A 24142-nucleotide genomic window follows, 5' to 3' on the forward strand; every position below is an offset into this window, starting at 1 on the left:
GAAAGAAGAATATGTTGGTGCTCTGTCTTTATCACTTCACTATTCGTTCATGGCGCGGTGGTATTGTGTCGGATCAATAACCAAGACGTTGGTGGTTCAATTCTCGTTTTTTTTATGAAATACAACTAAAAAGCTGTCAGTAATGTCGATATTTGTCGGTAACGGGCAAAAATGTCATACCTAAGGCTACCAACTCTTGCTGAGCAAAAATCCTTACACTTTGCCGACTTGACACCATGGTATAACAAAAACTGTCAATGAATGATTTAGATGAATTAAATTTAATAAATTTGAGACATAAACATATAACATTGTGTCGTTTTTATAGCTAACAAATTTCACAAAATGATATCAGAGTGCCTATGACTTGCACGTTTAAAAGTATTCATAAAATAAACCGTGATTTGAATCAAATCATTATGTTCTTCAATTTTTTTTGTTAAACGTTTAAAAGTTTACGAAATGTCAAGTTTGCTTTTACGAATAATCATTCTTAGTGTTTTCACGGTCACTTTCCAGAGTTTTTTTATTGAAAAGGTCCTATAACATGTGAAACACAACAGTTTATAAGACCTTTAAAAAACTATAGATTTGTTAATTCAAATGTTCAAATGTTTTCACAAGTTTTAGAAAGCCTTTGGAAAGGGATAAATATATTTATTAAGGAATTTCTAAAAGAACAATTCTAGTATTATGCGTAAAATTCCCTACAAAAATTCCGGACTGTTAAAAATCCGCGAAGAGGTTCGAAAATCCGTATGGTAAGGAAAAAATCCGTACAGTTGGTAGCCTTAGTCATACCCCTATATCGCAAAAAATGCATGAGGACAGTTTTCATGCAGATTCTGATATACTTTCATGCCGCCATGTATCACAATCATGCGACCGCTGGTTGGGTGTAAACAATATTTTTTGAAAAAAGATCTCATGGAGGTTTTTTGCAGTACTTTTAAGAAAAATGTTTGAAACTCAATCCGAACGTTTTTTTTTTTAATTTTTTCTCTGTTTCCTACAATGAGTTTGGGTCAATTTCGCACAACTTTCTAGTTTTTTACTCACAGCCAGCTGTGGAAAGATTTAGCCAAATAATGTTTAATCATAGAATGAGATGTTAAACGCAATGCTGCAAATATAGCGTAGAATTTTTAATTATATCTCTCTTACTTTTTCAAAAGGTACTAAGTACATAGAAACCCATGGCGCATTGGTTGTTTTGAAAAAGTAATTTAGATATAATCATTTAGTTCTTAAAATTTGTTACTGAATAAACGCGACCAACTCAACCGTCAACGTACCTTTCGACCATCTTTCTGTTATTTTCTCTGGTGATTTAGCATGTTTTAGCTGAAGCTGAATTAGTGGAGATTCGATGCATGGAAAATAGGGTAAGAATGAAAAAAATATATTGATGGCATACCCTGGCAATTTTTCGATGACAGTCTTTAAAAATTTAACGATCAAGGTTGAAATCTAAGAAATCCTAGTTCAAAAGACCACACAAACAACGAGTTTCAGATAGTTTCAAGAATAAAAACACGTTTTACTCGATTTTCCAATCTATTTTATTTCAGCGATTTTTGGTTTTCTCGCGATGATTTACTTCTGTAGTAAGTAGTTTAGTTTAGTATATAAATTATTGAAGTAACTGAAAATGATTACCAGAATAAATGTGAGTTTTTCCTCTCGTCTTCATGTTCGTATCATGCTTCCACCACTCTTCGAAAGTTCACTCGTTATCGTTCCACTTAATCCTTCACTTCGATACAGTTTGTAATACGTTGCTTACTTTTAGCGCTTCCGAGCAGTTGCAAATTTATTGTTCACTTTTAAAATCATTGTACCTACTCGTAAGGAAAATCAAAAACTCGAAAAGTAAATGAATGCCAATTCACTTTAGTGGGGTTCAGGTTCATCAATTTGTTTTAACTTTCTATTAGAATCAAATCTCGTACAACTAGTAATAAAAGTCTATAAAATCTCATAAAAATGTATTTTTTTTGCGATCACAAACTAGATCTCTTATCCTTTGGTTGCTTGCTCATTCGTCTCACAACTACAATTTTACTGAATGGTTTCAAAACATTGTTTTTACAAAAGTTTAGGTTTGATCAAATTATGTTTGCATGGGATGAAATAAAATTGGCTCTTGATAAAAGTTGGAAATATATTTGAAACAAAATCATTGGATAAGCATAATTTTCTCGTGTTCTCTGCAACATTTTTTATAGGTCTTTCAAGCACTGGTTTTGATTATGAATACAGTGTTTTACTAAATTATTTATCCTGCGAGACTTGTAAAGATACTTTCAGTAACAAAACTAATCAATAGTTATTTTTTCAGTAGAGTTGAACCAACAGATCTGCCCTTGACTCATTTTGAACTGTGTCAAGTGTTGTAAACAAGGTGTGTAGTTTTTTTTTGTTTTAGCCCCTTTTCGATTTCCACTCAATTCGCAATCTCACAGTCTCGCCCCTCTTCTTACCTAAAAATTGTAATATTTTGCATCATTTCTGCTACGTAATGCGCGAGTTTAACAAAACAGTTGTCTCTCCAATATCACAAAGCGAAAACTAGGTTCATTTATTTGCGTGTTTTTGTAAGCAAGTTATGTGTTTCTTTTTCTCTCAAGTTTCATTTCTTGACTGGTTTTGCAATATAATATTAATACTAGTGACGAACAACAGGTTAAATTTGTTTTTTTTTTCTTACTTGGTTTTAATTTTCGTTAAGTAACATGTAAATGCTGTGTGTGTGTGTTTTTTTCCTTTAAATAATGTTTTTTTTTGTTTACTTCTGTAACCATTGAATAGGATTGCTCACATTGAATATAATCCCTCAAATAGTCGTTTTTGTCCCTTTTTCTAGAGAGTATTTAAAATATCCTGTTCTCTTGCACAATTGTAGGTATGTGTTTCTTTTATTGACCCAAGTTGTGGAATGATTTATTCTGTCAGCTAATTCGCTGTGAGGATGCGAAAGTGCAATGAGAGTTAGCCCATTGTGACTTTATAGCAGTGATTTTAGCACTATTGCTGATCATTCCACCATTTCCGGTTACAGATATATTTCAGCGTTTTTTTTCTGATCTTAAATATTCTCAAGATTTAGCCTCTCTAACTAACGATTTGTCCTTAACTTTTATGGATGACGGTGTAATGTTTTATGAGTTCAAGTAGTAATTTAAAATTAATATATATTTTATTAAATAGAAATAACAAAAACAAATGAAAGCGAAAAACTATAACATCTCGACCCTTAAGTAACATGTCAAATTTACGCTTGTTAGGTCAAGATGATATTTTTTTTTAATTTTTGACAATTAAATATGCTTAAAGCTGTTTATAAAATCAATTTTGAAAAAATATTCTGCATAAGCTAAACTGGCGCGGTTTATCTGTTTTGTTCACCAAATTTCTCTCTACATTTTGGTGGACCGAAAAGGACAAATCGTCGCACACAAAAAGCGTGTTGCTAGACATATTTTTCGCTACAATATGCACTAAAATCCTAAACGTTTGCCGGAAAATATACACGTTTTTCACGTGTTTTACCTGGGGGGAAAACTGCTTTCGAAAACGTTTTGCTTTTTTTTCTAACTCACGCTTATAAACGAGGACGAAAAGCGGTTTACTGATTTGTATTATATGTATTTTATCTTGCTCTTTTTTTTTGTAAATGTGGCGTTTTGCTGTAAGACTTGGAACTAAGTTTTTGTGATGTATGTGGTTGCCCCAAAAAATGACACTCGAAAAATGGACGGGCCATTTTCAGTTTACTCTAGACCTTTTTTCCTGTGATTTAATGTACGGTTCGCGTTTTGGTGGATGTTATTTCTTTTGCATTCGTTACTTTTCTGCAAGAATTGTTGTAGAAATCTAAGCTGTAATTGGTTGGAATCCTGACCTATCTAAACCTGTGCCAAGGACGACCCAAAAGGTGATTTAATTTGGGCCAAATCGTCAAGTTTTTGTATTCTATTTTTGCTGTGAATGTCCTGCGTTTGTGTATTGTTTCAATAATGTATAAAAGTGTGACGAGCCCCATGCTGCAAAGCAAAAAATGGAAATGCAAAAAAGTTTTCGGCAAAAAGCGATGTATAATGTAGACGGATGATGTTGTAGTTTGAGTTACAAATATCTATCTGTAATGTGTTCTCATTTCAGTGATGTGTACTTGAAATTTTTCGTAACAACAGTCTTGTGTTAATTTGAAAACATTCTTAAATATCTGCAAATCTGAAAAAAGGGTTAACAATTATCATTATTGCAGATGGCTTCACCACACTGAACAGATGTACATACAAACTTGCATCAGAGAAGTTACAAGAATATTTGACTTAACAATATATAATGGCTCAAAATTTTCGAAAGAAAATAAATGTTTACCTCGTTAAAATATAAAATTCACTACAGTATAATTCATGTTGACAAATGCAATGATGCATAAACTTTAACGAAAACAGAACAGAAAATTAATTCAAAAAATATTTTTCAGCGGCTTTAAGTAGTCCCTTTACACATGTTATCTCAGATTTCGTTTTGTTTACCTTCTTTCACGCGTAAATTGCAACCCTTTGATGAAGGATAGTCAGACATTGGTCTGGTGTCGTTCATACGGAATGTGTAGTGCAGTGATTGGATGGTCCAATGTTCTGCTACTGTAGGCCGTCATGATTTAGGAATTGGCGCTATCTAGTCGGACAAAATATGCACACATTTTGGTTTGAATTTTACACACGTTTTTGAATGCTGTGTGTTCAATGGTGTATATCTGATCTCTGTGGCTTCACCATCTATTTTAAATTATATAGAATTTTGATCAGAGAGAAGAAATTAACATAGTTGTTTAATTAACGAAAACAGTAAAAGTAAACATTACACAAGAACAATTAAAAAAAACTTTCAATATACTAATTCACACAAGACCGTGTCACTTTTCCTCCAATTGTTAGACGCTCTAAGTGGCGTCGGAAAAGGGGTTTGCTGCAAAATAGGTCACGTTAATTTGCTTTATTGAGTTCTTCGGGATGACACACACACGCGAAGACCTACTTCCATCGAAGTCCTTATTTACGCCTAATTTTCTCCTCCGAAATGGATACACTTCCACTTAAAACAGAACCCCCCTCCAGCAATTAAGAAGTGGGTCCAAGTTAACTCTTTGCAAACTTTTTAATGACAAAATCTATTTAAAGTTACTTGAGCCTTCTTGGAAGGGTTCAGAATCAGTCTAATAGAAAAAAATGTCACAATTTTAATTTTTTTTTTTTTTTGCTTTATTTGAGTTCTAATGTTGGACAGGACTGGATAAATTCATTTCAATATGTATTCAAATTGTAAAGATATTCTGCACTCAATGTGGCTTACAAGTTGCATTCAAGACTTCCAAGCAAGTAAGACATTTGATGTGCGTGCCATCTGTTCAAAACTTTGCTCATTTCCCGTATATTTTCGCTCTTCTGTACTGTTCAGCATTCGTTATGATCTTATTATTTCATTTTTTAATTTTCTATATTTTCGAGATCGTACAGGAATGGTTTGCTAACGATGGATTTTAAAAATTTCACTAGACAACGCCTCATTGCCTGATGCTGCTGCTGTTGCTCCACCCGTGTGTTTCTAAACATTAGATAACAAGATGAACGCAGGTCGGTGTATGGATGCAATACAGAGTGTGAGTTTTGTAGTTGTTGCTGTTGTTCGTTACCTGTCTTAGTGTGGTGTGCATGCTTGTGCAGTGTAAGAGAAATCTTGACGGTATCCTTTTCAAGGATTTTTAGTTTTGTTTCTTGTTTTCTTCATCAGGAAAAAAAAAACTTAATGCTCAAAGGTATAAGTTTAACATCCTAAGTCTACCCTGTCACGATGGTTTATGATAAATGTATTGAGTGTAGCTTATCTAGTCCAAGTGGTTTACTTCTTCGTTTCGCTGAAATTTTGTTGTTTCTAGAGAAAAGACGTCAAACCTTTCAATGTGCCAAATGGATCTTTCAGATTATAGGGAAAGGGGGAACGGACTCCAGGCTTTGCAAGCAGAGTGTGTTGAAAACCATTGATCTATCCGCGCGATTTTTGTTCAGAACTTTGGCTGTGCTCTACAGCAAGTGGCCAAGGAGAGGAATGCTTGAGAATACTACCCTACAAAAACCACGACGACTTTAGATTTTAAAACAAGCTCATAGCAGACCATGTATCTCCGAATTAAGGCTCGTCCGGCTTGGAACCGTCCGGGTTGCCCCAGAAGCGATCGAACCGGTCCCGGGCCTTGTCCAGCACGTCCGAGGCAACGTTCCGGTTCGTTACCGGCGAGTTGATGTCCGCCGTATCGAACGTCGGGTCGTCCAGGCAGCGCAGGGTCGATCCAGGAACCGGTTTATCGAAGCGGGGAACTTCCGGAGCCGGAGTGCTTTGTGCTGGTTCGGCTGTGGCTGGAGCCTTGGTCGTTGTAGTTTCTGCTGTTGCTGCTGCTGAAGGTGCAGCTGATGCTGTAGTAGTCGAAGCTGGCCCCACTGCCGGAATGGTCACCGATACCGGATTGGCCGACGAGGTGACCGAGGATTTTGACTTTAGCAAGTCTTCGTCCTCTTCGTCTTCAGATTCTTTGATGGAGTCCGGTTCGAGTTTGCTGCCTGGAATTGAAGGGAGTGAGTTTTAATAATTATTTTAAATATTTCACAGTGAAGAACAGTCTTACTAGGCATTTTCGATTGTTCGGCAAGCTCTGGCGGTGCTGATTGAGGTGCTGGTGGAGGTTCCACCGGGGTTGAAGCTTTGATTTCGCTATGAGGTCGCATCATAGGATCACCTGCAGAAATTAAAGAAGAGTTGGTTAAGCATTGTCACGGCCTGAGGAATATGGTAACACCATGCAATTCAATTGAGGTCCCTACTTAATATATCTTCAAATGAAAAACAATACTTCAATACTTATCAGTTACTCTACAGGTAATGTTTACTATGCAAGAATAGATTTGAGCTTACTGACCGAATAATTTCATGTAATTTTGATACATCAAATCCTTGCAAAATAAAATAGTCAAAAATTATATTTTTTTTTTATATAAATTGCTACTTTAAACTCAAATACCTTGATTAAACTCAAATCTACCAATTCTAAACTAGCTGATCACTTTTAAAAAGAATCAGTAAGAAACATTAGAAGACCTGACATCGCTGACTCATGTTCTGTTCACTTAAGTGATTCTCTCGTATGAAACTTTTCATATTGTTTCTCAAGCTATTTTTGCCTTCCGCATCTCACTGAGGAATGGCTATAAAAAACACTCGAAAAATGAAATTCTAAGTTTGACATCCTAGAATAACCTTAAAGTATATATATCTACTCAGAATCAAATTCTGAGAAAATGTCTGTGTGTGGTGGGATGTTGATAAAAAAAATACACTTAAGTGTTGTTTATATTCAGTTATTCAGACACATTTTCTCAAACCATGCAACCCAGGTTATCACACATGACAGATTATATATCGCATGCCACTCTCACACGCGTTGACAGTCAAAACTAAAACCTTGTAATAAAAAAAAAAGAAATTTACCCGCCGCGGCCACCGGAAGAATCTGCGACCCGTCCTCACCTGGCGGACACTCACCTTCTCTCACGTTCTGTGTCACGGTGAAGGTCTTGCCGGTGTCCAGCGGGACGGTCCAGTTGACCGGGTCGGGCGAGCGCATGATGATCTGTTCCGGCGATTTGACGCGGGTCGGTTCTGGCGGTGACTTGATGATCTGTTCGTTGATTTCCGGCGCCGGCAGCGGACTGGCGCTGGACACCGAAATGCAGTTGTCCTTTTCGGCGTCCTCTTCGGCTGCGTTTGGTGGTTGGTGGGGAAGGAGAGGAAGAGAAATTGATTACTTATTGATTGCGCTTTTGGCCTGGGGCGTGTGATTCGTTGGGATCAGTTTTGCCTACACGTGGACACAGCGAAGATTATAATAGAAAAAAGAATTGATTATGAGTAAATGGAAGAAAACGAGAGCAAACCCAATTAGAGAAAATCAAGTTGTGTTACCAAAATATTCAAGAAAACTGAACAATATGTGTGTGTTTTGTCTGTAATAGCAAGCTCTTATTTATGAACTTATTTACATCAAACTTGAAGAGATAAGAACTATTTATATATACAGCAACTCCCCACGAAAACAGCATTAAACATTTGTCTGGGGGTTCTTGGCCGAAATAATTAGACCCGTATTTTTTTTGTTTGGCCATTAGGGTGACCTAAGCCGTGTTAGCCGTGGTCAGAAAAATGGCAATTTTCGTCGATTTTCGCCAAAATCACTTTTTCAAAAAACCACATCGCGCCACTTTATCCGATTTTAGCTGTGTTAGACGCAAAAGAAAGGTGATTAGTTTGGCTATTTGAGAAAAACAGCAAGAAATTTCAAAAATCTAGCCTAACACACGAAAAGGTCGTATGAAAACTTAAAATGCTGTTTTGAACGTCTCGAGACCAAAGAGCCAAAAGTTGCGTATTTCAATTACGAAAATTTTGGTACTCTAACATGTACAGGTCATCGCTGAAATTTTCATGTTATCGCAGTTTTAGTGAAAAAAGTCGATTTTTTGCCGTTTTCGTCATTTTTCCATTTTTGCGCGTGGCGCGTCGAAAAACCCAATTTTTATTTTTAAAAAATCGTATCTCAGAGTATTGAGATTTTAAACTTATACTGGGTTTCATTAGAAAATAAATCATAGATTTTGATACTTTGAGTGACTTTTTTTTTATAAAAAAAAATGATGATTCGAAAACATTACATCTTTTTTGCCAATTTTCGATCGAAGATTGTATTTTGGGTGGTTGAATATTACCTATTTTTTGGGTAATTTTAGCTAAATAATGCGGTTCCTGATGTACAATTACACTTTTTTGGCACAATACAATTCACTATTCCCAGATGTAATATTATCATCAATTCATTACTGTGATAATGTGTCTTCTACTGGACAGTCATTTGTCAGACGCTGGTAAAACTTTTTCAACACTTCGACGTGATGGTGCTATCTTGTCGTATGTCACTTTTTGACGTTTTGACAAAAAATGCGTTTTAATGTTTGAATAAACAAAAATTACTCAGTAAAAACAAATAATAATAGTCTGTTGAAATTCACATTTTTACACATTTTTTAGTAAATTTACATAAAAAGAGGAAATATTCACTAGTCTTATTTCTACCATCTATTTTTCTTGTTATACAGCACGCAATGTAAAAATTAATAATGTCATTTTTTAGTAAATTGACATAAAAAGAGGAAATATACACTAGTCTTATTTCTACCATCTATTTTTCTTGTTTTACAGCACGCAATGTAAAAATTAATAATGTCATTTTTTAGTAAATTGACATAAAAAGAGGAAATATTCACTAGTCTAATTTCTACCATATATTTTTCTTGTTTTACAGCACGCAATGTAAAAATTAATAATGTTATGTGTCAATTAAAAAGAAAAGAAACAACTGTGTAGATTGGTGAAAATAGCAAATCATTTATAAAGTTAAGTTTTATTTAAGTTTTTGAATATGTTGAATTTATTAGAAAATGAAAATCATGTAACCGTAGAAAAATATAATTTCAGCAAAAATTAATATAACTATCTGACGTTTTGTGTACAAATATCACCAGTGTGCTCTATTTTTTCTGATAAAATTGTTTTAATTTTAGGTCTTAGATTGCTTAGGTTATTATTGCATTTTTATGAATAAATTTCGTTTACGAAGCATTAAACTACCCATAATTGAAAATTTGGCTATTATGCCAAATCAAGTATTCCGAGAAAAACGCGTTTTAGTGTTTGTCACAAAATCTCCGTCAAGGCAATTTCCCATAAGAGTGGCATATTAGCCGTTTGGTTTTTCGCATCGGCAGCCGAGTCTAAACACTATTTCAGTAAAATTCAAGTTCCAGAAGATGCGTTTTAACATCCTCTACCACCTGGTGCTAATATCTCGTTTTTGCCAAAAGTGGATATTAGCCGTTTTTTCAATGGTGGGCAGTTAACCAGTTGCATGTAAACAAAACATATTTTATAATCGAGTTAAAACTATAAATTTATGTCTCCTGAAATATTTGTAGTGACGTGAGTATGAAATGAACTAATTCAGAGCAGAAAAGCGATTTGCAACCTTCTACAAAGTTGTTTCTTGTTTTATTTTGCAAAATTGAATAAATGGCAAATAAAACACATTATTTTACAAGTTTTCAAGACATTTATTAAAAAGTCTCAATTAATGATGAAAGTTTTATACACGATGCTTTGAACTATGAATTTTGTCCATTCAGAGTTGTCATCAAAAATGTAAAATATGGATATGAATCCTAGAATGACAAAATGACCTCGGAATAAAATTCATATTGTATATTGCACCATGGTGTCCACAGCAAAATAAGAAATATTTAAACAAAAATGTTTTGTTACATTTGAAAATTTTACAGATCTTGCGTCAGAAAAAAAATGCTTCAGTTTCTGCTGATTTTCACATATTTACACATAGTTTTAGGTAAGATTACTCAAAAAGGAGGTAATGTTCAATAATTAAAAAATCCAACCAGCGGATTAAGTAGAATATCTCAGTATTGAAATCAAATTATGGGAATCTGTGAAGGTCACAAAGAGAGACATTAAGGTGAAACGGGGAGGCAGCGCCATATTGACACAAAAATGTTGTAATTTATTAAGCTCTGCTTTTTTGCAGATGCTAAATTGGTTAAAAGCTAGCAATCGTTCGATTTTAGAAATTGATTCAAGTTACACAGAGGTTTCCCAAAAGCTGGTGTTTCGTTTTACCTTAAAATATGCTCAAAATTGAAACCTTAATTCAATTTAGCCTAAAATCAACGTGGAAGACAGCACAATTGCAACAACTTGACATCACCATTGCTGCTGTAGGAAAGACCTGAAGGATTCTACTTTAGTGAAATAAACCCGCCTAGTCATAATTATATTGTTTGCGTAGCAGCAGTTTGGCTTTGTTCAACAGTTTTCTTTCAATCCCAAAATGCGTAAAAAGTAAGAAAGCAACTTCCCTTTGTTGATTTCTCGTTAAAAATAATTTGAACAGTGAAAACTGCAGATGTGTTGGGAAAGGAAGGCTCAACGCTCTTGGTGCCTAAAATTTGTTTTTTCCTCTATTTATCGAAATTTCATTTCTGAAAACGCTTGTGTTTTTTAATTACACTACTAAAACTAATGAAATTTGGTTTTATTTTAGAGAAACCCAGAAGTACCGACGCATCTATTATTTGTAGCGCTCCTTTGAAAATCTTTTCGAGGAATTATTTAATTGTACAGCTTTTTAACTTGTTTGCAAATTCGTCATTTTTTTTTTTTTTGCGAGATTCCTATTCGTGTGAAATTTATAAAATAATTTGTCGGCAAAATCAACAGCTTTGAGTAAAACTGTCAAGGATATTGTAATCCCTCATTTTATAGGTTTAGTACAATTTACTTTGATATCATTGTGGGTTATTTTTAATGTTGATGGTGACAAATGATTTATTATTATGAAAGAGTTTGAAATATGAGTTGATTGATTCCTGTGTAATGATTCAGATTGATTTACACTAAGACCTAACCAGTTCTATGAACATAAAAACGACAAATACTGAAAAAGCGATCATGACAGAATGATGAATGTATGAAAAAGAAGCTATACAAACCAAGCAATAGAAACATCTACAGGCTAGGTTGCAGGAACGCGTTCAGTACTCCACATTTCTATGTACACAGTAAAATAGTTTAAAAAAAAATATGGAAAACCAGACAACAAAACAAAACCAACACTCAAATACAACACCAAAAACACCCAACAGACACGCCCAGAGCCTGAACTGTCCCCAGCAGCATCGGCAACAGTACAGGGTGGTACTACTTCAAGCTGGTCAGTGGCGTGCATCGGGGTAACATCAACGCAGAAGTGGGGGTATGGGGGGTCACTCAATCACACAAACACGCACTAAGAATAGATTCGTACAATTTGTGTCCACGTTGGTTTTTTTTTTCAGGTGAGGAGTGGTGTATTGTCACGTGATCTTTGGGGGTTTACGCCGTCGCATTTTTAGGTTAGAAAAAGTGACAGTTTGTTGGTAAACGATAGCAGCTACTTGTCAAATGGCGTCATTGTGTCAAACCCCAGTGACAGATCAGTGAAAATGCACACGCTCGAAAGAAATCTTAAGAGAATTTTGAGGAAATTATTTGACAAAGACGTAGGTCAGGATTTTGGGTGCAAATTTCAAAGATTTTAGTTTAATTCGTTGGAGGTGAACTAGGATGTATGGCGTTGAGTTGAGAAAGGTTACGAAAATTTGTTTGTTTGTGGTGAAACGGAAGGAATGGGAATGGTGAAAACAGGAAGGGGAGGTGAATTTTTGCTGAGTTGTTGCGGTTGTTGTTGTTGATGATGAAAAACACGCTACTTACTTCCGGCGGCTTGGTTTGGTTTGGTTCCCAATTTGGGCCTGGCGTGGCCAGTGACGGCCAGTTTTCGGGGTGGTTCAGCCTTTTTCAACGCCGAACCCGGACCCGTCGCCGCACTGGCCTGGCCAGGGTCTGCTGCCCGCGTGGTCGAGGCCGTTCGGGGCCGGTTCGGCGGAGGAGGCGGATGTGAGCCAATCTTGGAACCGAGCGTGAGCTTTGCGCGTGAAGGATGTTGCGAAGTGGTAGTAGTGGTGGTGGTGGAGGGGGCGGAAGTGGGTGGTGATGGGTGGTAATTATTGTTGGGAATGGAATTGTTATTATTGCCTTGGTCGGGCTTTTGGTTTGTTTTGGCGGTGGTGGATGATGTTTGCTGAGTCTGATTGGGAAGATGATTGTTATTGGTATTATTATTCTGAACGTTGCTGTTATTGTTCATGTTGTTGTTATTGTTGATGTTGTTGTTGTTGTTGTTGGTCGCCGGTTGGGGTCTACTTGGGGGAGCGGAGTGCACTCTGGGAGCGCCACTGCTTTGGGGCAGAGTGTTGCTCTTTGAGCGGGAATGATTGGTGGTGGTGGATAGGGTTGCTAGAAAAAAAATAGTAAGTTACCGGAAAAAAGAATAGAAAAAAATTAATGAAATGTTTCTAACACACTTAGAAAGGTTTTCAGCTACTGAAGTGAGTAACGGAAATGAAAAAAAAAAATAAGAGCGGAACCGAAGGAAATAAAACATGTGATGCGATATGGTGTATTTGAAGTGGTTATGAAGAGTAATGAATTTTTGGGCATGAATTCTTCATCAATGTCTTAAAGAATGCGTTAGTTCACTGGGTTATGTCGATTCAAATGCCGTTTTATTTTTGGATTCTACAGATTTTTCATTGAATTCAAACTAGAATGATCGGATTTTTTTTTTTCAAAGCAGCCTTATCATATTCCTTTTAGGGTTTCAAGCAACTCCTTAAAAAAATGATTGGATTTCATCAGTGGGGGACGAGCAATTCCAGCCCAAAACAGGAATTTTTCAGGTACTTTTTTCTCGACCCTCTCCGATTTCAATGAAACTTTGTAGACATGTTATCCTACGCTTATATAAGCCATTTTTGTGTATATGGAGCCAGTTCCACTCGATAATGACATTTGAGAAGGGCGTAAGTGTTTTAAATATTTTTGTAATTCGGAATTTAAATATTTCTGTATCTCGAAGCCGTTGCATTGTATCAAAAAGTGGTCAAAGACAAACTTGTAGGAAATTTGACGGGTTTTTCGATAAAAATACACTGAAAGAAAAAAACACCCAACTTTTATGAGATTTTTTGTTTTTCAAGTTTAAAAGTCAAATTTGAGGGGGAGCCCACGATTTTTTTTCGTTCAAAATTTTTGTGAAGATAGCCTAAGATGTTACAAAAAGACTCACGAAAAATGCAGGATGGAGCAACTCACCTAAAAAAATACAAAAATCATTTACTGAAACTGTTTTTTTTTGAAAAGTGCTCTAAACGTCAAAATTTTCAAAAACCGAATACGGGAATCGATTCTCCAGACAATTTTACATAAAAGTCTCCATATTGACCATTGTCCTAAGTCCAATCCTTGTAAAGTTACAGCGGTTTTAAAAATAAAAATGTTGAAAATATAGGTTTTTTTAAGGTTTTTGGCAATTTCTATATGACAGACTTGATTTTTCAGTCTCGTAAATATTTTTACCGGAAAGCTCGTCCAATTTCCCATAAGTTTGTCTTTGACAACATTTAAATTGGATGTATGAGCTTGCAGATATAAGCTAATTACATTGCTCATAATTGAAAACATCATATTTTTTCAGTGTATTATAGTAACCTGGATAGTAAATTAGCTTATATCTGTAAGCCCATACATCCAATTGAAATGTGGTCAAAGACAAACTTATGAGAAATTGGACGAGCTTTCCGGTAAAAATATTTACGAGACTGAAAAATCAAGTCTGTCACATAGCAATTGCCAAAAACCATCAATAAACCTATTTTTTCAACATTTTTATTTTTAAAACCGCTGTAACTTTACAAGGATTGGACTTAAGACAATGGTCAATATGGAGACTTTTATGTAAAATTGTCTGGAAAATCGATTCCCGTATTCGGTTTTTTGACGTTTAAGCACTTTCAAAAAACAGTTTCAGTAAATGATTTTTTTAGGTGAGTTGCTTCATCCTGCATTTTCGTGAGTCTTTGTAACATCTTAGGCTATCTTCACAAAAATTTTGAACGAAAAAAAATCGTGGGCTCCCCCTCAAATTTGACTTTTAAACTTAAAAATCAAAAAATCTCATAAAAGTTGGGTGTTTTTTTCTTTCAGTGTATTTTTATTTTTTTAAAAACCCGTCAAATTTCCTACAAGTTTGTCTTTGACCACATTTTGATACGATGCAACGGCTTCGAAATACAGAAATATTTAAATTCCGAAATACAAAAATATTTAAAACACTTACGCCCTTCTCAAATGTCATTATCGAGTGGAACTGGCTCCATATACACAAAAATGGCTTATACAAGCGAAGGATAACATGTCTACAAAGTTTCATTGAAATCGGAGAGGGTCGGGTACAACCGATTCCCTATTTGGCATGGAATTGCTCGGACTTGTTTTCTTTTCTATACTGTACAAAACATTTTTTTTGTTTAAGTTTCACTGCGTGGTGTCAATAAATTTTCCCAAAATAGTATGGTTTTAACCTGTTTTAATGTTTTGCAAAGCATTTTTAAATACTCAAAAAAATTAAAATCCAGTAAAATTAAATAATATTTTATTGTCAACCCTGATTAACACAAAAAGTACTATTCTATAGATCATAGTACAACTACAGACCATTTTTTAAACCAAAACACTAGTAGCCAATAAACCAACTTCACACACTCATTTTTGATTTTCGAGCTCGGCAGAATTCTGCCGAAAACAGAACAACTGATTTCTTCGGCAGAAAAATTCCGAACTTCGGCAAATTAAATGTCATTTTCCGCCGAGAATTCGGTATAATGACTCACATTTTGCCGAGAATCGGCATATATTTCTGCCGAGCGATAAGTTGTTCTGATTTCGGCAGAATTCTGCCGAAGTTCGGCATAAAAATCTGAGTGTGCATCATTATTTAAATCCCAGTGTATAATCAAACAAACTAAAGCAGAAAACGAAACTCTTCCGGAAGGTGTCACTTTGGGTTGGCAAAAAGTCAAGTGTCGTCGTCACCAGAGTGAGAACGTTTTAAAAAACGATCCAGAATGGAAGTCATGTCCTCACACTATGCTAGTATCCAACTATCTATCTCTATACATATGAAATGTACACAGGACTACAGCCCGAGCATAGAACACACGATTGTCCACATCCTAGAGACAATGGCTTTGCTATGCTTAGTCCCATTCGTTGGGCTACATACTATAGGGTAAAACACCTAACAAACAAAAAACGATATAAGGAAGAGGAAGTAGTTTGATATACGTCGGGAAAGTAGAGAATGAGACAGACATGTATAACATTGCGTCAACTAAACGACTAGAGTGTCTAGATGTATTTTTATAGGTGAAAATTGTGTAACCCAGCGAGAATCTTTTGGATTATGGAACGGGGCAGTGGCAACGGAAAATAGACAAGATGAATTAAAGTGAGAGCTATTTTAAATCATTCTTTTTCCCTTACGAATGTTCTAACTGAGAGTAGGTGGGAATTTAGGGGTGGGCAGTGCCTCTCCTCAGCTGATGCCAATCTTCATTGCTTTGTTACGTCGTTTTGTTTCGGCTTTAGTAGTTATAGCTATCTATTCCAAGTTGTATGTGGCTGGTGTGGTGCCTCAATTGTGCATGGACTTTTCCATGCCACCATCGCACGTTTGACTCGTTTGGCAGGCCGTTGAGAAAAGCGTTGATTGTAAGTGCTTAACATATGGCGTCTTGCCTTGGAATGTGATCAGTGGTTCCCAACTCCACTGTTGCATGGTGCGTTCTTCATTTATGTAGCTTATAGCATTAATGTTACTGATTGATGTTTCCTATACATGTTATATAATTACAATTTCAAACTACTTATAATTAGTATCATTCCCGGTCAGGCATGTTTCAGCCATGTTTGTTTTAGAAAACAATAATAAAATCTTGATTCAGAATGCATCAATCAAAAATGTTTTTCCTCGTGTTAAGTATAAAAGAATTTCACATAACGTGAATAATTATTCATTTCAAACGACTATTTCTAAACCCACAAGAGATAGGAAAATACTTTCTTCAGCAGTATTGTATGCTGACAATTTTGAACAACTGCGCTAAAGACATCAACTCCTTCCTACCTTGTTTTATTTTTGGTGAATATGGTGTCTTCTTAAGAGCAGTTTCTAGCTCATTTTATTCAAAAATTAGAGCGATTTTACGGTTTAAAATGAACCCTTTTCAAATATTTGTATCTTTTTTTTGTGGAAACAAAAAACTTTTATTCCATTTGTAAGCTTTAGACTTATCCCTTATTATTGTTTAAAAATCTCAGAAGGCATACTCTGCCGCTCTAATCGGGTCCGTCCCATATGTAAAATCAGCAAGCCAAGAAAAACGCATGTCAAATTTGTCCCGCCCATAAGGCAACGTGTTAGAATTTCACGAAAATGTGGATTTTCTCCGGTTTTCTAGAACAAAGTACCAAATTTTATTGGTTTTTCTGATAGTTTACATGATTTTGAACCGAACTGCATCATTACCTCAAAATTGACGAAATTACATATGGGACGGACTAGCTTCGAGCGGCAGTACTTGTCTGTATACAAAACAATTATTTCCGAATGATGTAACACTTTTGCACGTCATTACACATATAAATTTAAATGCAATTTGATGTAATTTTGCAACAATTTAAACGTAAAAACATGATTTTACGTGTGATTCAATCGTTTACGTCGAATATGAAGTTTACATCAACCGAGTTTACATGTGATTTATCTTTTCCGTGTCGAGTAAATTCACATTTTTTTTTATGTGTACCAGAAATAATTTAATCAAATAGCAACACTTTTCGAAATAAGTGCTAAAAAGTTCTACTTTAAGCACTTAAAACGAATGTGAGCAATTCCAGCCCAAAACAGAAATTTTTTAGGTACTTTTTTCTCGACCCTCTCCGATTTCAATGAAACTTTGTAGACATGTTATCCTAGGCATATATAAGCCATTTTTGTGTATATGGAGCCAGTAACACTCGATAATGACATTTGAGAAGGGCGTACGTGTTTTCAATATTTTTGTATTTCGTAATTTAAATATTGCTGGACCTCGAAGCCGCATCGTATCAAAAAGTGGTCAGAGACAAACTTGTAGGAAATTTGACGAACTTTCCGAAAAAAAATACACTGAAAGAAAAAACACTCCACTTTTATGAGATTTTTTGATTTTTCAGTTTAAAAGTTAAATTTGAAGGTGAGCCCACGATTTTTTTCGCTCAAAATTTTTGTGAAAATAGCCTAAGATGTTACAAAAAGACTCACAAAAAATGCAGGATGGAGCAACTCACCTAACAAAATACAAAAATCATTTACTGAAACTGTTTTTTTTTTAAGTGCTCTAAACGTCAAAATTTTTAAAAGCCAAATACGGGAATCGAATCTCCAGACAATTTTACATAAAAGTCTCCATATTGACCATTGTCCTAAGTCCAATCCTTGAGAAGTTACAGCGGTTTTAAAAATAAAAATGTTGAAAAAATAGGTTTTTTGATGGTTTTTGGCAATTTATATATGACAGACTTGATATTTCAGTTTCGAAAATATTTTTACCGAAAAGCTCGTCCAATTTCCCATAATTTTGTCTTTGACCACATTTCAATTGGATGTATGGGCTTACAGATATAAGCTAATTACATTGCTCGTAATTCAAACATAACATATTTTCAGTGTAGTAAAGTAACCTGGATAATAAATTAGCTTATATCTGTAAGCCCATACATCCAATTGAAATGTGGTCAAAGACAAACTTATGGGAAATGGGACGAGCTTTTCGGTAAAAATATTTTCGAAACTGAAAAATCAAGTCCGTCATATAGAAATTGCCCAAAACCTTTAAAAAACCTAGTTTTTCAACATTTTTATTTTTAAAACCGCTGTAACTTCTCAAGGATTGGACTTAGGGCAATGGTCAATATGGAGACTTTTATGTAAAATTGTCTGGAGAATCGATTCCCGTATTTGGTTTTTAAAAAATTTGACGTCTAGAGCACTTTTCAAAAAAACAGTTTCAGTAAATGATTTTTGTATTTTTTTAGGTGAGTTGCTCCATCCTGCATTTTTCGTGAGTCATTTTGTAACATCTAAGGCTATTTTCAAAAAAAAATTGAGCTCACCTTCAAATTTTAATTTAAACTTTTAAACTGAAAAATCAAAAAATCTCATAAAAGTGGAGTGTTTTTTTTCTTTCAGTGTATTTTTTTTCGGAAATCCCGTCAAATTTCCTACAAGTTTGTCTCTGACCACTTTTTGATACGATGCAACGGCTTCGAGATACAGCAATATTTAAATTACGAAATACAAAAATATTGAAAACACGTACGCCCTTCTCAAATGTCATTATCGAGTGTTACTGGCTCCATATACACAAAAATGGCTTATATATGCCTAGGATGACATGTCTACAAAGATCCATTGAAATCGGAGAGGGTCGGGTACAACCGATTCCCTATTTGACATGGAATTGCTCATGTTAAAAAGTTGATTTTTTCAGCATTTCTGTCAAACAGTTGTTTTTTAACATTTTTGACAATGTTTAAATACAAGAACTACGACTCATGCTGAAAAAATCGTGTTTGCAACTTGTTGCATAATAGTAGTTTATGCAACAAGTTGCGAAATCAATATTTTTTCAGCACGAGTCATACATTTATCCAACGAGGTTCACCGAGTTGGATAAATACGAAAAGTGCTGAAAAAATCAAGTTTTGCAACGAGTTCCATACAACATTTTTTGCAATTCCGAAAAACACCCATTGAGTGAAATTTTAAGTCAAATTTTCATGTATTTTGTCAATAAATGGTTTAAATCTAAAAAATGTTGAAAAGTGTTGCTTTTCGAAACAAGTGCTGAAACGTTCAACTTTTCAGCACCCATTTCAGTGCTGAAAAGTAGAACTTTTCAGCATTTATTTTGAAAAGTGTTGCTATTCGATTCTGTTATTTTTGGTACAGAAAAGTAGGCTATTTCGTCGTTCAAGAATGACAGGAAAAGTAAGTAGTTTCACGACGGAATTGCAAAAAAGCTATTTGAATGGAACTTTATGTAAAACATACATGTGTTAAGTAAATTAACCGTTGAAAACAAAATAATATTAAAAATGTTACTTTTCGATACAAGTGTTGAAGATCTGTTTAGCAACCAGAAAGACAGGAAAAATTGTCAGTTTCACCGCGGGTTTGCAAAATGTACTATTTTATTATTTATTGTCATTTATTTTTCAAGCATTTTACAAAAATATTTCCAAAGTCTATTATGGTCAGACAAGATTCAACCGCACGGTGTATTTTTTTTCGAGAAAATAAAGATAAAAGATTCGGTATGTCTGATATTTGGCATCTCGAATGAACATCTTTCCAGACATTTTGTAGGATATACCGAAATATTTCGTCGTTGTTTAAAGATTATTTTTTTTATTTTATGGAATATTTCTTCAGAAAAGTTGCTGATATCACTAAAATTTCTTATGAAAATGCCTTGGGAGACTAACTAAATATATTTGAATATTTTTTGACATCTAAGAAAAAGGTTTTGAGCCAAATTTACCATCTGAGATTTGTGACAGTCCATATGTTAAAGGTATAGGAAATGTTCGTGACTCGGAATCCTGTCAATGAACTTGTAGAACGCACTGATAATGTAAAATGTCTTCTATGGTCATAGAATAGGGGAACAGCATCAAACTCGATCGTTTCTCTAATGTTGCCAAAAGCGTTTTCATCCGTCATCGAGCGATAAATAGCTCAATAGGAAGTGAGCAGGCAAGTTTCTTTTAACAGTATTACAAAATAAGTTGTTCAAATAGTGAACATCAGCAAATTGATCGCAAGTCTTCTTTCCAATGCTTTTTAAGATCAAAAATAGCCTGAAAATGGATTTGGGTTGTAGAGGGTTAATACAAACATTTACCCAAATTAAAAAAAAGTAATGATTGGAAATTTGCAAATTTTTGAGATAATGCATTAAAAAATTCAAATAACATAGTTTTAACATGATTAAGGTCGATTCCGAGTGCCGAGGTTGGAAACTACTGACCACCACACTTGATATGAGTCGCTGAAATGCTGCACTTTTGTGTGTGTGTGTGTGTGTATGTGTTTGTTGTTTGGTGGAAAACGGATGAATTGTAGTACAAAACATTAAAGGGAACTTTTGTACTCGTTCATGCTTTACATTGGGCGCTGGTTTAATTCATGCTTTTAACATTTAAGGTCTGTGTGTGTGTGTATGTGTGGTAGTGGGATGATAGAAAGCAAGTGGAAGTCATTGTGGGATTAAGTGTGTATTGTAAGTGTGTGTGTACGTGACTTATGTGTTGGATAGGATTGCGGAGGCTTTCCGGTTGTAGGGCTTTTTCATTAAAGTGAAATATTTTCCTTGTTTCGTGTGCTTTTTGCCATTAGGACAGAGAGAGTACTCGTTGGGGTTTCGAGATTAAGAGGGGGTAAATGAGCTCAACAACAGTAACTGGTAACGTGTTAGGTAAAACAGAACTAAAAGTAACTAATAGAGCACAGATGAGTGGGAACAAAAGTTGTAGAATAATCAGAGAAAAGAAAACTCAAGAGTCCGGAATCTACTGGTTGACGGTCACGCGTACAAGTCGAGGTTTCGGATGCCGAGTCACTTACTTGGTCTGGGTCGGCGTTCCGGCTGGGAGGATGGCGTGGTGGCCGTAGTCGTCGGCGTTTTCTTGTTGTGCGCTTTGGCCGCCGACGAAGCGGTTGAGGCAGTGGCAGTGCTACCAGAGCGAATCTGACGTTTCGGCGAACCTCCGCCGACGGTTCCGACTGTGCTGCCGTCGCTAGCTACGGTCGGTCCAACCGACTGTGATCGTCCTAAAATGGAGAGGTCTGTCGGTTAGAAAGGGGAGGGGAAGTTGGGATTTTGGTCAGTTTCTATTCTATAGTTTTTATTTTTTTTAGGTCGCGCTTCAACCAACCTTTGTTGGACGTCTTCTTGGGGCTACTCTTCTGAGGGCTTCCCTTCTGAGGACTTCCGTGCCGGGACAGCCCGGTCTTCTGGGGACTTCCTCGCTGCGGACTGTCTCCCTTGGAGCGCGGAATGGCCGGCATCAGCTTCTCCCGCGTCGGTGACGGCAGCAGGGCTCCCTCCTCCATCTCTACGCCAGTGGTACGCTCCAGGTGGTGCCGGACGTTGTCCTTGCGGCTACGAGAGAAGGCCAACCCATCTGGCAGAGTGCGGCCCATGTCAACGGGTCGTGCACTGCCGGGGAACTTTCCACGACCGCCAGCGTGAGGCTTCGTCGGTGAACTCTTCTTGTTGTTCTCTTTTTCCTTCTCCTCCTTGGTAATAGGTCTGCAAGACAGAGAAAAAAAAACCATCAACGTCAATCTCACCCTGCCGAAGCTTTTCCAGACAACTCATCGTACCTGACACTGGACGCCAACGAGAGGGCGCTCAGCGAACTCCTCCGGGACACCTGTTCCCACAGCTCCTGCTGCTTGTTGAACAGCTCCGGATTCATTTCTACGCCCCATCCTCGGCTCTGCGTAGCAAACAAAAAAAAAACGAACATCAATTTTCCATCGATCCCAACTTTCACCGGAAAAGCCCCCGCCACAAACTCACCTTGTACTCGCCGGCCTTCTTCCGCAGCTCAATCACCTCCTTGTACCAGGTGCTGTCGGAGCCCGCGTGGGCCCGCCCGTCCCCACCGGCGTCCAGTTCCGGCTCGAAGCCGAACTTTTCCTTGTCGCTCCGGTACGCCTTCAGCTTGTGCTCGACGACGGTGGCCATGTCACGTCTGGAAAATGCGCACATATTAGGAGGCCCTAATGAACCCCTCCACTTGATGTGTGGTGGAGGGAAATTGCCGAAAGAAAAATGGCAGCCCACTTTGGGGAATTTGAGAATGCTTTTTGCGGTGCTTTAAGTGGGATGCACTGAGAAAAATAACTTGCATATTGTTTAATCGTCAGATTGAAACGGAAACGGAAGTTTGCTTTTGCCATTTGAAGTCATGTTATAACTCAATTTAATTTGTTTTGACTATTTTTTTTTCTTAAAATATAGATCGTCGAAAAAATATAACTCAAAATTTTGCGCCATTCAACTGTATGCCTCAATAAGGTTTAATATCAAAATAGATTTTCCAGCACAGCAATTTTTCAGTTTCTTTTGTGTCCTAACTCCCTTAAGTTTAGGAACGATAGCTTTGGTCCTCACTTTGCACAAAGCGATTGAATTTTATATGAGAATTTGTATGGGAAACCCATTTTTTTATTTTGATTTTTATAAAATTAACCTTTCATACTGTAAGCTCGATTTAATGGCGTACTTAAAATTTTAAAAGTAGTTTTTTTTTCATCAAAAAATATAAAAATAAATTAAAAACTGCTGCCATTTCCCAAAACTCAACTGACATAAATCGAGGGACATGTCCTTTTATAGGAAATGTTTGGTCATTTTGATTCTAAGGGAGGTAATTTTACTTATATTAACTTTTTTTTATCATTATTTTCGATTTTACAATTTATTTCTAAAGAAAAGTCACTGAAAATCGTTCGATTCATGTTAATATCCGACATATTTCTTTTCAATATGCTTTCAGTGACTCACTTCTTCATTGTAAAAAAAAAATACCATTTTCAGTGCATCCCGCCACATTTTTTTGGCAAGCAACAAGCAAAGTTCCAAACAATCTAACACAAGAACCATAATTACTTTTCATGCTGCGGCCTTTCAGCTTCGACGTCGTTCACCAGTGGTTCCAGTTCGTGGGCGTTTGCTGCATGTGGAGTGAGGGTTTGTGTGTGTGTGTGTATGCGGGAAGAAAAGTCAAACATCAAAGGTAAAAAAAGGAAAAAAAAATCGACGCCGAAAAAACATGAGAAAAATAGTGAAAAACGAGAAGAATAACGCTGCTATAAATGTGTCTACATATCGGTACAGATTCTGCTTTTTTGGAGCCAAAATCACTGAATCGTGGAGCCACGTGTAACGTGATGCAGAAAAAATGTTGTTTTCTCTCTCGTTTTTGTACAGATTTTTTGTTATTCTACACTCGTTGCAATTTAAAACAGTTTCTTTTTACTTTTTACTTGACGAGCTGAGCGGAGAGCAGAGGGGGCAGATAGTACTGGGGAATGGTGACTTGTGTCTGGCACTTTCCTCACGTAACAAATCCTGTTAACTAAACTCGTGGATGATTTCGGGGGATACTACTAATACTCACTTAATATAGCCGATTATGTGCCAATGATGTTGATCAAATTTTAAACTTTTTTTTGCAATGAAAGAAAATCTTGAATTTGATATCTTTTTGAATAATTGTTTTCTGAGTGTTTGAATCGAGCATGAACTGATTGTGATAAAGCTTTCATGACAAATTTCTTTTTGGTTTTGAATTAGCAAGGCAAATCGTGAACTCCTTTCATATACAAATATATGTTTTCATCAAAAAATAAAATTTACAAAAATTCTGTAGGTTTTTTTTGTAAGAAATTTTTCCTACT

General features: G+C 36.0%; 1 protein-coding gene across 11 annotated transcripts in view; it reads right to left on the minus strand.

Annotated features, from left to right (window-relative positions):
• Positions 1–1543: 1543 nt before the first annotated feature.
• Positions 1544–24142, minus strand: part of LOC6034957 (mucin-5AC) — a 66622-nt gene continuing 44023 nt past the window's right edge. For 6 of the 11 annotated variants that reach the window (XM_038249923.1, XM_038249929.1, XM_038249928.1 and 3 more), the window contains 9 exons: positions 23352–23415; positions 22257–22431; positions 22058–22173; positions 21607–21983; positions 21296–21517; positions 12439–13020; positions 7555–7824; positions 6695–6805; positions 1544–6629 (listed from right to left, as the gene is read on the minus strand). In XM_038249923.1, coding sequence (XP_038105851.1) covers positions 6202–6629; positions 6695–6805; positions 7555–7824; positions 12439–13020; positions 21296–21517; positions 21607–21983; positions 22058–22173; positions 22257–22431; positions 23352–23415 — 2345 coding nt within the window. In that variant the 3' untranslated portion in view covers positions 1544–6201. The remainder of the gene's footprint in view (positions 6630–6694; positions 6806–7554; positions 7825–12438; positions 13021–21295; positions 21518–21606; positions 21984–22057; positions 22174–22256; positions 22432–23351; positions 23416–24142) is intronic. The other 5 variants (XM_038249926.1, XM_038249933.1, XM_038249925.1 and 2 more) reach the window with 5 other exon arrangements.

Source organism: Culex quinquefasciatus, chromosome 1 (assembly GCF_015732765.1).
Source record: "Culex quinquefasciatus strain JHB chromosome 1, VPISU_Cqui_1.0_pri_paternal, whole genome shotgun sequence".
NCBI classification, from domain to species: Eukaryota; Metazoa; Arthropoda; class Insecta; order Diptera; family Culicidae; genus Culex; species Culex quinquefasciatus.